The sequence below is a fragment of the Carassius carassius genome, chromosome 34 (genome assembly GCF_963082965.1).
Source record: "Carassius carassius chromosome 34, fCarCar2.1, whole genome shotgun sequence".
Taxonomy (NCBI): domain Eukaryota; kingdom Metazoa; phylum Chordata; class Actinopteri; order Cypriniformes; family Cyprinidae; genus Carassius; species Carassius carassius.
The window spans coordinates 3,980,838-3,995,220 of NC_081788.1; the positions used below are offsets into that span (position 1 = coordinate 3,980,838).

Here is a 14,383-nt window from a genome sequence, read left to right on the forward strand (position 1 = left end):
ATGCTCTCCTATGTCTCTGGCTATACATTATTTTACTCTTAGTAAAAAAAATAATGAGAAGAAGAACTGATAGCATGAAATTATGAAGTTTACTTGCCTTAAACTATCTTTCCCTCTCTTCTGAAGAAGCTGAGAAAACTGCCTCCTCCTCACACAAGCAGACTTCTGTGTCCTTAACTCCAAAGTTAGTTTCATTTCTGCAAAGAAAAAAGGGACATCAATAGTTAAATCATGAACATATAATCACACTTGTTGCATCAAAATGTGAAGTAAACAGGCAGGACATAACAGAAACATTAATTTTCTAAAAAAAATAACTCACATCAGTCTCAAAAGAATTAAGTTATGTTGTAATGTTGTTATGTTAAAGGTGCCATGTGCAAAAATTGAGGTAAAAATATCCAAAAAATGACCTACACGCATCAAAAGTATGAGAAGATATAAGGGCGATGATGTCATTAAAAAAATGTCAAGTTATAGTGCTGCAGAGATATCAACCTTAATTAGCAGTAGCATTACTAGCCCCGGCCCGACAGGTGTCGTAATACCAGTTTCGGCCATGGGAGGCGGTATGCGGGCAACATAACCACCAGCCAACCTGCAATACACGAATAACTCGCACGGCTTGTGGGCGTACTTATACCTGATGTCAATCATGTGGAAAGTACAGCCCACTACATTTCAGTTCAGGGAAGAGAGCGGAAGGATGACTTAAGCCCTTGGCAAGAGACCACCACCCGCTACAGGGAAACAACCGCGCTCGGAATCACAAATCAAATCCGATAAGAAAAGGAGCCGAACCAGAGTAAACATCGGCACTGCTTTCAATCGCTGGAGACAACTGATGGACCTGAAAGAAATGAGGTTCGACACCGAACTTGCAACATTTCTTTTGGATTGGTAAGTTAGATGCTCTTAGTATTTCGCTAGAAGTTTGTTTTATATGTTTGTGTATTTTTTTTTTTCGGGAAGTTATAACATAGAAATGTATCGAAGGCTGTTCTATAAACGTGCTTATGTTAGCGATGGCTAACCGTAGCTGCGTTTGATAATTAGCTAGCTATAACTTACCCATTTTTTATATCATAAGTAACCTGCTCTGTCTAGTCTGTTGGTCTCCGTGTCCTCTTTGCTTCGTGGTTTTTCTGTACGTGAGAAAATTGATGTGTGGCGTAAAAGCGTGTGAAAAGAGTCAATTGCGTGTGTCTCACGGTGAATGCTTGAGAGTTGGCAGCTCTGGTTCGTTGGTTGGCGCTAGCTTGGTCAACATCAGCTGTCTGATGTTGACCAATGATGTTGACAGAATGCTGTCTGTCAAATTAATTTAATTCAAATAATGTCTATATACAACTCAATGTAATATGAACAAAACGAATAGGAACATATTCACTGGTAAAGGTGAAGGGGAGTAGCTTGAAGATGTCATGTTTCAAAATCACTTGACATCACCCAACGTTCCTCTGGAGGCAAAACGTCCTCTTATAGCAGCGGTTCTCAATTCCAGTCCTCGTGCCCCACTGCTCTGCATATTTTGCACGTTTCTCTTTGTTAACACACCTGATTCAGATAATCAGCTCGTTAGAAATGAACTGTTTTTCAAATGTTCATTGCTCCCTACTCCCTGAGCAGGGGAAATCTGTTGAAGTTTACCTCACATCGAAACATTCATTCACTGATTTATGCTGTGCAGCGTCTTTAAACATGGACAACTGTGACATCATATACCTCTGTAAATCAATACAATTTAAATTCACGTCTTGCACACTTCAATGCACTTTGATTGGAACATATAGCTACGTTCGCTTCGAACTGGAATCATGGCTGAATATCCTGTGATGTCCACTTCGCAGGGCACTTATGTTCGAATAGAACAAATGGCTGAAGCGCTAAGAGAAACGTTCAAAATGTGCAGAGCAGTGGGGCGCGAGGACTGCAATTGAGAACCGCTGTCTTATAGGCTTCGGCTATGCTCTAGGGTTGTTGTGAAGGTAGGGGCGGAGCATAGAGACTATGCCGTTTCTCGTTTGTTACTCTAGAGTAGACCAATTCACTTTATTGAGGCATACTGCCCCCATCTGGTATGGAATGTGGAGTATGACTTGAATTTTTTTGCCAGATATGACAGATGGCACCTTTAAACATCTACAAAAACAAACATTATTGTAGTCTTAGTAAAAAATAAAAAAAAAACATAGAATTCTGAAGTTTACCAAAGTCCTTACTCGCCTTAAAGCCGTCTGTCCCTCCCTTCAGAAGAAGCGGAGAACACCTCCTCCTCCTCCTCCTCCTCACACAGTCTGTGATTCCTCACACACACAGCTTCTGTGTCTTTAACTCTCGGCGCTGACATGATGAAGACACAAGCTCAACAAGTCTGAAATATTACATGTAAAACATACTTTTAACAGTTATCGCCTCTGAATAATTATGCTAGTCTTTACTACACAATGCCGTTTCCTTTAGGAGACTAACGTACATTCAGTTTAACCGCGAAAAATAAGATAACAAATTAACATGAGTGTAACTGTAACCATAACCGTCTATTAACGCCTCAAAAAGTGCAGATAATGTAAAATCTTATGTAAATATGACACAAGACACTCACGGACGTTATGTTAAAAGTACCTCTTCCGCTCAGTAACGTTAAATGAGGCCGTTAAGACCTCCGTTTCTGAGGCGAAAACCGCGTTTGCGTATTTTTCTACATAACGTTGAGCTCTTTTGTTTCCGTCTTTCATAAAACCTTCTGCCTTTCATACAGCTGGGTAAACAATAAACGATAACTTTACATTTTGAATCTTTACTTATCATAATGTCTTTCACTGGCTTCTCCCTTATTTCACACTGAGAAAATGGCGGCTGCTCGCACTCACTGGAGAAGTATGATCTTAACGTGACGTGCATGCTCTCCTTCACGTCCGCGTTCCCAACCCAGCACCGCTGGGTTAAAATCGAGACCAATTTTCAACCCAAACTTGGGTACCCAGCATTTGGGTTGAAAAAACAACCCATCATTTTTTTAGAGTGTACCCTGCATCCCAGACGCTATGCCACTTGACCTGCACCACCGCGGGACCCATCACAGCAGAGTGCGGTGCAGGACAACACTTGACTCGTGTGTGCGGGATGCGGGAGAATAATTGGGGTGTGCTCACACTAGGCAATCTTAACCATGCCAGTGTACGTTTGACCCCCAAAGCCTGGTTCGTTTGACTACTCTGTTTAGTAGTCCCTGGCTCAAACTGGAAAGAGGATCGGCTCAGTTCTAGATCAGTGAGTGTGAGAGCTAACTGAGCCGGAGCGCATCTTCTGATAAATGCTGCATGATTGCCAGAATATTTCTGAGCGGTAAAAGATATAGATCTGTAAAGTAATATATTGTGAGAGGGGCGTCTGTAATGCACTCCACTGTGCTGAGCAAGCGCTTCTCAGCTGTCTTCATGTGCTATCGGAAGCTTCCCATTTCCAACTTATAAAGTCGTGTTTATGAGCTCTTTGCATTCTTATCCTATAACAGGGACAGTGGTTTGTGAATGTTAATGCTTAGCCTTAATAATTTGATCTGGAACATCCCCTCCTGTGACCCATGATTCATCTGTATGTGTAGAGCCAGTGAGCAACGGACTTTCATAATAATGGAAAACTGCGTTAAGATGCTATAAAATAATTGTTGGCATTAATCAATTAATGCGTTAAAGGGATAGTTCACCCAAAAATGAAAATTATGTCATTAATAACTCACCCTCATGTCGTTCCAAACCCGTAAGACCTCCGTTCATCTTTGGGACACAGTTTAAGATATTTTAGATTTAGTCCGAGAGTTCTCAGTCCCTCCATTGAAACTGTGTGTATGGTATACTGTCCATGTCCAGAAAGGTAAGAAAAACATCATCAAAGTAGTCCATGTGACATCAGAGGGTCCGTTAGAATTTCTTGAAGAATCGAAAATACATTTTGGTCCAAAAATAACAAAAACTACGACTTTATTCAGCATTGTCTTCTCTTCCGTGTCTGTTGTGAGCGAATTCAAAACACTGCAGTTTAGTGATATCTGGTTTGCGAACGAATCATTCGATGTAACTGGATCTTCTTGAACCAGTTCCCCAAATCCAACTGAATCGTTTGAAACGGTTCACATCTCCAATACGCATTAATCCACAAATGACTTAAGCTGTTAACTTTTTTAATGTGGCTGACACTCCATCAGAGTTAAAACAAACCAATACCCAGAGTAATTCATGTACTCAAACAGTACACTGACTGAACTGCTGTGAAGAGAGAACTGAAGATGAACGCCGAACCGAGCCAGATAATGAACAAAAGACTGACTCGTTCACGAGTCAAGAACCGGTTGCATCTGTTTTCGGATCACCAGTAGTGATGGGAAGTTCCATCCTTTTCGGCAAACCGGTTCTTTTGGGAAAAAAATCGATTCAATAAACCGGTTGAAAAAAAAAAACTGTTCACCATGTCATTTGCGATGATTGCCCTTGATTCAAGCATTCGGTTTACCCGCGCTCATAACATCAGCACAGAATCAGTTTAGAATCAATCACCAAAAGAACCAGTTTGGTTCAGTTCAGTCCTCTCGAGAACGAGTCAGTCTATTGTTCATTATCTGGCTCGGCTCGGTGTTCATCTTCATCTCTCTCTTCACAGCAGTTCAGTCAGTGTATTGTTTGAGTAAATGAATTACTCCGGGATATTGGTTTGTTTTAACTCAGAGGGAGTGTCAGCCACATTAAAAAGTTAACAGTTTAAGTCATATGTGGATTAATGCTTATTGGAGAGGCGAACCGTTTAAAATGATTCAGTTCGATTTGGTGAAATGGTTCAACCGGTTCACTAAGAAGAACCGGTTAAATCAAATGATTCGTTCGCGAACCGGATATCACTACACTGCAGTGAACGCGCTCACAACAGACATAGAAGAGAAGACAATGCTGAATAAAGTCGTAGTTTTTGCTATTTTTGGACCAAAATGTATTTTCGATGCTTCAAAATATTCTAACTGACCCTCTGATGTCACATGGACTACTTTGATGATGTTTGTCTTACCTTTCTGGACATGGACAGTATACCGTACACACAGTTTCAATGGAGGGACTGAGAGCTCTCGGACTAAATCTAAAATATCTTAAACTGTGTTCCGAAGATAAACGGAGGTCTTACGGGTTTGGAACGACATGAGGGTGAGTTATTAATGACATAATTTTTATTTTTGGCTGAACTAACCCTTTAATGCTAAAGCTTTAACTTGCCCAGCCCTGCTATATAGATAAACAGATCAAATAGATTTTCTCATGAGATCAGGTTGACATTTGTATAAAATTAAAAAAAAAAAAAAAATAATAATAATAATAAATTAATTAGCCTAATTCATTATTTTTCGTTATTATTATTATTATTATTATTGTTATTATAATTTTATAATGTAATGGACTTGTGAAGTGCACATTTGGATCAGCTGTTGCTCTAATGAGGTTCAACTCAAAAGATCTGAATGAGACATTAAATAATACGAAAGTAGGACGGAGGCAAAAAAGACTTGTGAGATGTGTTTTCTGATGCTCAGATCTTCAAATAAATTTGTATAAACGTACAGTAATTATTTAGTTATAGGAACTGATTAGATGAAGGTATACATACAAGGTATACATCATAACTTTAAAATAGCACTTTAAAATCATCTACGAGTAGATCTACGAGTGCTCTGGAGTAATATATATATATATATATATATATATATATATATAACAATGCTGATTTTCATATAATTTCCACATTATTGCAAATCTGGGACAACAGATCAACAGATTTATGGTTAAGTTTATTATGTATTAACATACAATGTTATACATTGTTAGTGAATTACCAATCCTAGTTTGAAATATGTTTATTCTGTGTAACTGTTACAGCGTATTTAACTATTGTTTTCATATAAATTAAACTTCTTGAATTGGTTTATAATCAATCCCTTCATAGTCTCATGATCTCCCAACATTTCTGTGCTCAAATCGTCTGTTTCCCTTTGTTCCAGCATGTTCTGTACTCTCTGAATCCAACACGTTCTCATTCCCAACTTTTACAAACCCGTTTAAATAATTAAATGCGACTGAATCGGGCGCATAGAGCAAACAACCAAGAGCAATGGGGTTCCACACATGTTGAGAAATGAAAAGGGACACCCAGGCCGTAAAAAGTGATGCCAAGGGGCCCTGATCAAGAGTCCATACTGTATGTGACGAGCTGAGAGTGATCTAGCGGTTAGGGTTAACCCTAACCCTATTGACAAACAAAGTATAGGCTGGGTTATATAACACCATTTCATAGTGAAAGAAGTCAATGTATGATTTACCTTACTTTTTCAGTATAGTATTGTTTGTGTATCCGGGTCAGGCCTAAATTCAATAGATCTCACCAACAAATATTTGTTTCATTGATTGTGTCAATAAATGATCCATGTGATCACAATAAATTGGACTATAGATAAAACATACACTGCAAAAATGTTTATCATTTAAGCAATTTTACTCATGAAAAAAAAGAGTACATAATGTTCGCTAAGGTTTAAATAGTCCAATTTGGCACTTTTGAATGTCTGATTCATTGTAGAATTAAAAAAGCACACACACACACACAAATATATATATATACACATACATTTATAACTCCTGATATGCCCCTGTAGCCCCTGTTGTTACTTTTTGTATTTCTTTATGTTTATTTTGAACGAAACTACCAAGACATTAACACATGCATTATGTTGAAGTCAATGCATTATATTAACATACGCATTCGGCTAATTTACCTCCTATTCATCATCAGATATACTCACTTCAGTTCTAGACCATACTGACACACGTTATGCAAAATGTTTATTTTGCAGCAATATACATTCTCTGCAACACGATTGTATTTAGGGAGGACATAATAAATAAATACATAAATAAATAGATGCAACTATACAAAGCAGCAGTCATGGAATCTTAAAATACAAACTATTTACATGTCTAAATCTTAAATAAATAATGACCAACACATACAGTATCACCTGAATACAAATCTACGGTAAACTTTCAGTCAACACTTCTTTATCTAAGATGCCCACGTGTGTCAATTATTTCAAAGTCCCAACCTGCAAGAAGTGACATGACATGAAGTAATAAGACATGACTTATTTAATTTATAATACGCGTGTGAACAGTGTTACATAGGCTATCTAGTCAAGATGACCTAACATCTCCTAACATACCTCTGCTTAACACCCGAGTCCGCTAAAAGACCCGATTCTTTCGAGTCTGACCCCAAAGCAGCTCCTCAGTCCGCCTTTCTTGAATCGGCTCCACGAGCGCTTGGATGTGGACAGTAAGTCTCCTAGGAGACGCTCGAACGCGCTATCTTTCCCAGCCAGCGCTGAGTTGCGCGCGTCTGATTCCCACAGTTGCTCCGCGCGCTCGTTCAGTGCGTTCTTCTCCGCTCTCGCATCTTTCTGCTCCATCTCCGACTCCACAAACGGCGTGTTCACTTCTTCATCTAACAACTGCTGAATACTCTGCTATAAAAAAGTATATGATTAGCCAGAGTCTAATAAACGTTAAGAGTGTGCCAAGACAGAAAGACTCACCTGTAAACTGGTAACTGGTTTGGCACCGACCAAGTTTAAAAGTAGAAATGAAGACACGCAGAATATAGAGATGTTGGCGATCATTGTTGTTCAATTATTTTGGAGATCAGCACTCTTCAGTGGTGTCTGTGCGCGGCTCCGTTTACTCTTAGCTCGAACCCAAGCACCGTGTCCAGGTGCGCGCTTTTATTTCGCCGATTTCGTCACGGTCACCCAGGAAAATCCAGAAAATCCTACGGGGAGGGCTTTCCATTTTCATTAGGATCCCACCTCGTTTACCGAACATTACAATGGTGACGTGCAGGAGGCTCCTTCCAATCGTCAAAGCATTAGATGGAATCATATGCGAACTTACACTCATCCAGTCCCAGTGTTTTTATGTTTTTTTTGTTTGTTTGTTTTTTTATCCAATATATTGCGCATTTAGTTCAAGACAAATTTAGGCAAGACAAATCCAGAAGAGAAAATAGTTATATACTGTAAGAAATAAGTAAGAGCACATTTTACCTGCACAGAAGCTGCCAAGTGTTCCGTCTTTGATATTTTCAATTGCAATATTTATGTTTTTTAAAATGAGGCATGAAACAAAACATCCCTATGGCTAGCTAGAACCTCAATTTGACTTTACTATGACAACAGACAAAGAAGAGACTGTTTAATAAATGCCGAAAAACACTGCTTTCGCAGACAATATATGAAGGTTTTGAGGGCAGCATGATATCCCACAGTCCTGTGATTTATTTTTCCCCCCAATGTTTTTTTCATGTCTTCAGAGAAATAATCATTGTAGTTGAATTTGTTCTAGATCATTAGAGGTGATGATGCCTTGGAAGCCTGCCTGAGTTTCTCTAGGAGGTAAACAAATGCTGCCTTCAGTTTTGGACAGCCATTGTCTGTCAGTTCAGTTCCCTGGTTTTCATGCAGACAGTGTGTGGTTAACTCTCAGTCTGGGAAAGTCTTCTCAAAAGAGATGCCTCGCTTGTTCTCAAGGCGATGTGAATGCACAGCAGTGGGGTTATCCAATGATGCAAAAGTTTCTTTGCACATAAAGATGACCCATCAAAACAAAAGAAATGACTTTTCAGAAAGCTTCAAACAATAGAAAGAACAACTGAATCCAAGTCTTCAGCTAATTTTCTCATATTTATGATAGGCTTTGTGGCTAAATGTTCTTGGATATTTGAAACACATTGGAACTCCACATTTGTACAACACACATGTACTACAATGGAAAGCAATTTGTCAATACTAGCTAGAGTATATAATTTTTCAATTAATGATAAAATACTCTCTAATTTTCTCAAAAAATGTAAAGACCGTGACTTTGTGTCTCAGCCAATGGCAAGAGACTATGTGACCAATGGCAGACAGCAGAAATGTTTGGGAAACCTGTTTGAAAACAAGCATTGTTTGTACATTTGCTTTGGTGACACCAGTGGCTAAGAAATTACACACTTCAGCTTTAACCCATCACTGTCCCTCATTACTTTCACATTGTCTGTTTGGCTGCGTTTATTATACACTCTCATATTTCATTCGGGCAGCTCTTAACTTCAAGCACAGTTCACTGAGCACTGCTCTTTCCCTGATGAGAAGCCAATGGGGCTAATTAAGATTTTAATGACAGGCTGCACTGCAGTCTGTTCCAAATGTCATTTATTTGCTAAAGAGACCATGTACATAATGTATAACAAATGTGTTACAAAGAAAATGATCAGCAAACTATGATAATTAAGTATTCAGATATGTGTTTTTGTTGTCCACTTGAAAGCATTTAATTTCAACATAAGCCATTTCAACATCACAAACAGTGTTTAAAATTTTTATAGGCACATTAGGCTAGCAGAGGGAAAGATATCTTCTAGATGGCCTCTGACCTCTTTTCCTAATAGCTGTGCTAGATGCCGATGGCTGCTAAAATGCTAATCAGTCCCTGTTTGCCTTCATACTGTGCTCCAGTGGAAAGCTAGCAAGAGATCATCAGTCAAGCCCTGGCCACCTGTCCTCCTCATGCTGGGTGGAAACCAGCCTCAGGGCTTTGTTGGATCGAGCCAGGCCTCTCTTGATATTCAACCCAAACCTGAGTAGCCAGCAGCCATGTTAGAAGGATGAGATACATTTATCTTAAAGTTTCTCCCTCACCCTCCCTTGATCTTGCCATGAGACTCAAATGGATTTTATTTATTTATTTATTTTTGCAGGGTTTGCTCACAGGCTGCATGTTTGAGATCAGACCTCTAACACTAGCTTGCTCTATTCTATCTGTTTTATTTTTATTTATTATATAATTTAAAAGCCCTTACTATGTGTACTGCATTGAGCTAACTAAGACTTGTTATAGCACTTGTATATCATTGCTATTTTGTTGATTTTGATTGATTCCATTGTCCTCATTTGTAAGTCGCTTTGGATTAAAGTGTCTGCTTAATGAATAAATATAAATGTAATCACTGTTCACAAAAGCAGTTTACTAATTTAAAGGGATAATCTGGGTTCAATACAAGTTAAAGAGGAATTAAATTATTATTATTATTTTTATTGTGGTACTGCTGGGAGCATTACCTATTTTTGTCAAATTCCTAACTGTCACAAACATGGGTTGTATGATGGTATGATGGCCACGGAAAGTCCATAAAAAAAAGGAGTGGGCGAAGGAATAGCAACCAAGGACAGGGGACAGGAGTTGGCAAAGGGATGAAGAATGGAGCAAGCAGTACCAGGGAGACAACGCTGGAAGAAGTAGGCGGGAGTAAGAGGAACCAGAAGGTGGAGGTCCAGAGCCCAGCCAAGAATGAGGTCCAAGGTGGAGTCGCAGAAGGGAGGAGTCATGCTGGTGTCCTGGGAGGAGGAGCCAGGACGACGAGCTCCTGCAACAGAGCTGGCGGTCGAGATCCAGACGTAGCTGAAGAGACAATGTCCAATGACTCCAATGTCCCACTGTGGAGTCGGAAGGACGAGGGAGCCTGGTGGAGCTGGTGGGGTAACAAGCCATGGTGAAGATGAGGGAGCTAGGAGCCAAGGCAGAGTCAATGTGTCAAAGGGCCAGGGTGGAGTCAGGGATCCAATGGTTGGAGGCGAAGATAGGAGATCCTCACGCCTAAGTGGAATGGTGACTGGAAGACCTGAAGCAAACCCACATAGGCGATGGCAGGCAGAGGGTGAGCTGAGGAGATGACAGGTGGCAGCGGAGACGGGATGGAGTGCTTGGCATGGAAGGTGGAGGTAGATCGATGCTTGCCCAAGGTAGTGCCAGAGTCAGGTCAAGTCACCTTTATTTATATAGCGCTTTAAACAAAAAAGATTGCATCAAAGCAACTGAACAACATTAATTAGGAAAACAGTGTGTCAATAATGCAAAATGACAGTTAAGGCAATGCAGCGGCTCATTGGTTTCCTCGCCAGTTTTTTTGCTTTATATCTGCTCTCAGTTTGCGCTTATCACTCGAGTCTGACTCTAGTCTTGCTTTGTCCAGTGCTCCAGTTCCCTGCTGGTTTTGACTGCTTGTCTCAACGCTGCTCTGCATGTTCCCTCCTGACTGCTTGCTCCGCTGACTGTCTACCCGCTGCCGAGCTCTGCCTAGATCTGGCTTTCCCGTTTTGCTGAGTTATTTTCTGTTCATTGACAGTTCATTCAATAAAGACAGTTAACAGTTAATCTAGCTTCTGAGTACTAAGTTATTACCCCAACAATAGCAGTGTCAGTTAATTTTTTTTTAAACATCAAATGTGTTTTGTTCTGTTGGCCGCGAGTTGACAAAGGTTGGGAACCACTGATCTAGACTGATGCCAAGTCAGATTTGATCTTTTCAAAAGCTGCTTGCTGCACACTGCCCCATATCCAGTAATTCTGCTTTGCTAATAGATCACGCAGTGGTTTTGTATCATCAGTGAAATGAGGAATGATCTTGCTCATATATGTGGCCATGCCCATGAAACGTTACATATCTACTGCATTTTGAGGTGTAGTCATCTCTACAATAGCCTTTACCTTTTCTGGATCTGGTGCTATTCTTTCTGCACTCACTTTGTGGCCCACAAAAAAAAAAAACTTCAGACTGTGTGAAGGAGCACTTCTCGTTCAGAGTTAACATCATCAGCATTGCAGATTTCTCCTGTTATTCCATCTAGGAGCTGAGACATGCGTCTCTGGAAGTGTTCTGGACCTGAGTTGATGCCGAAGGGTAGGACGTTAAAGCAGAATCGGCCAAATGGTGTAATAAATGTTGTGAGTTCTTTGGTCTCTTTCGCCAGTGGTATCTGCCAAAAGCCAGACCATTCATCTACCTTGGTAAAAACTGTTGCACCATTCAACTGGGCCAATGACTGCTCAATGCAAGGTAATATATGCCATTCTCTACATACTGCCTCATTTAGCTTGGTTAAATCAACACATATTATCATTTTTCCATTTGGCTTTACAAATGGTACCATGCCGGCACACCATTCCGTCGGTTGCTCTATTCTTGATATCAACCCAATTATTTCCATACGCTCTAACTCCTCCATAATTTTCTTTTCCAAAGGAATAGGCACACTGCGAGGGGTTGTAAGTGCGTATGGCACAGCATCAACTTTTAAGCGAATGCAGTAGTTTCCTTCTAGTTTCCCCAGTCCAGTCCAGTAAATACTCTTGGAAATTTATTTTTTATACCTTTCTTCAGTTACTTCGATGGCATCAATACAACACAATTTAATCAATAAATTAGAATGTCGTGGAAAAGTTAATTTATTTCAGTAATTCAACTCAAATTGTGAAACTCGTGTATTAAATAAATTCAATGCACACAGACTGAAGTAGTTTAAGTTTTTGGTTCTTTTAATTGTGATGATTTTGGCTTACATTTAACAAAAACCCACAAATTCACTATCTCAACAAATTAGAATATGGTGACATGCTAATCAGCTAATCAACTCAAAACACCTGCAAAGGTTTTTCAAAATGGTCTCTCAGTTTGGTTCACTAGGCTACACAATCATGGGTAAGACTGCTGATCTGACAATTGTCTGACTGCAGAAGATAATCATTGACTCCCTTCACAAGGAGGGTAAGCCACAAACATTCATTGCCAAAGAACCTGGCTGTTCACAGAGTGCTGTATCCAAGCATGTTAACAGAAAGCTGAGGGGAAGGAAAAAGTGTGGAAGAAAAAGATGCACAACCAACTGAGAGAACCGCAGCCTTATGAGGATTGTCAAGCTAAATTTGAGTGAACTTCACAGGGAATGGACTGAGGCTGGGGTCAAGGCATCAAAAACCACCATACACAGACATGTCAAGGAATTTGATGAACCACAGACAACGTCAGAGGCATCTTACCTAGGCTAAAGAGAAAAATAACTGGACTGTTGCCCAGTGGTCCAAAGTCCTCTTTTCAGATGAGAGCAAGTTTTGTATTTAATTTGGAAACCAAAGTCCTATGATCTGGAGGAAGGGTGGAGAAACTCATAGTCCAAGTTGCTTGAAGTCCAGTGTTCAGTTTCCATTGTCTGTGATGATTTGGGGTGCAACGCTGGTGTTGTTCCATTGTGTTTTTTTGAAAACCAAAGTCACTGCACCCGTTTACCAAGAAATTTTAGACAATAGACATAGACAATCTATGGGGTACTGTCAAGAGGAAAATGAAACAAGAGACCAAAAAATGAGCTGAAGGTCAGTGTCAAAGAAACCTGGGCTTCCATACCACCTCAGCAGTGCGTCAAAAACTGATCACCTCCATGCCATGCTAAATTGTACATGTACAAGTATTGAGTACATGTACAGTAAATCAACAATTCACAAAAACATTTTTTTTTAATTTTTTATTGGTCTTATGAAGATTTCTAATTTGTTGAGATAGTGAATTGGTGTTTTTTTTTTTTAATGTGAGCCAAAATCATCACAATTAAAAGAACCAAAGACTTAAACTACTTCAGTCTGTGTGCATTGAATTTATTTAATACACAGGTTTTACAATTTGAGTTGAACTACTGAAATAAATGAACTTTTCCACGACATTCTAATTTATTGAGATGCACATGTACCTGTGCTGCCACTAGTAGCCATTTATTCTTGGGCCCGTACAGTTTTTTCTTTGATTCCATCAGATGTCGGTCCCTCCTGTAGTCATATAGTTTTGTGGGGACCGTAGCACCGAAATGTTTTCCCCATTTAGTGTTATGTCTGTATCCCATCCTGTGTGTTGGTCTTTTACATCTTTGATCTTGCTGTTTGAAAACTGCCTGCACCTGTTGCCTGGAATGACAAACTATTGCAAAATGCCACCTTCTGTGGCAGTTACAGAATTAGCATCCTTAGCTGGACATTCTTTTCAACCATGAGAGGGGATTCTGCCACATCTTAAACATTTACTCATGTTTGGCACATTCTGTCTCTGTTACGTCACATATCCTGCTTGTTGTTTGCTGTTATGCGCTGTCTGTTTTAGTTTTACTGGTATTTGAACTGCATCCACTTCACTTTTCTCATCAGTGTGTGAAGAACTGAACATAATAGCTTGCTGCTGTTTTACCATCTCGTATTGTTTCACCTTACTGACAGCTCTGCTTAATGTCAAGTCTGAGTCCAGCTGGAGTTTTTCTGAAAGTGACACGTCTCTTATTCCCACGACAATGCAATCACATATTAAGTCTTTTAAAAGTCCCAAATGAAAATGTTCCGTTATAAAGCTATCAGCTGACTCACCGGGTTATTGTTTGCGCATATTAAACTTGGATCTCTCCAAAATGACGTTATGCTTTCCCACAAAATTATTATTT

General features: G+C 39.7%; 1 protein-coding gene across 2 annotated transcripts; it reads right to left on the bottom strand.

The window, feature by feature from the left end:
* Positions 1-6,843: 6,843 nt before the first annotated feature.
* On the bottom strand, positions 6,844-7,932 carry LOC132115078 (C-type natriuretic peptide 3-like). Of its 2 annotated transcripts, none has more exons than XM_059523478.1 (2): positions 7,628-7,932; positions 6,844-7,558 (listed from the first exon to the last, which is right to left on the bottom strand). In XM_059523478.1, exons 1-2 carry the CDS (start codon positions 7,709-7,711, stop codon positions 7,262-7,264), a joined length of 381 nt encoding a protein of 126 aa, XP_059379461.1. In that variant the 5' UTR covers positions 7,712-7,932; the 3' UTR covers positions 6,844-7,261. The 2 variants fall into 2 exon arrangements, with proteins under 2 accessions (XP_059379461.1, XP_059379462.1); XM_059523479.1 differs by having other exon boundaries at positions 6,844-7,555; positions 7,628-7,929.
* Between the last annotated feature and the right edge of the window lie 6,451 nt (positions 7,933-14,383).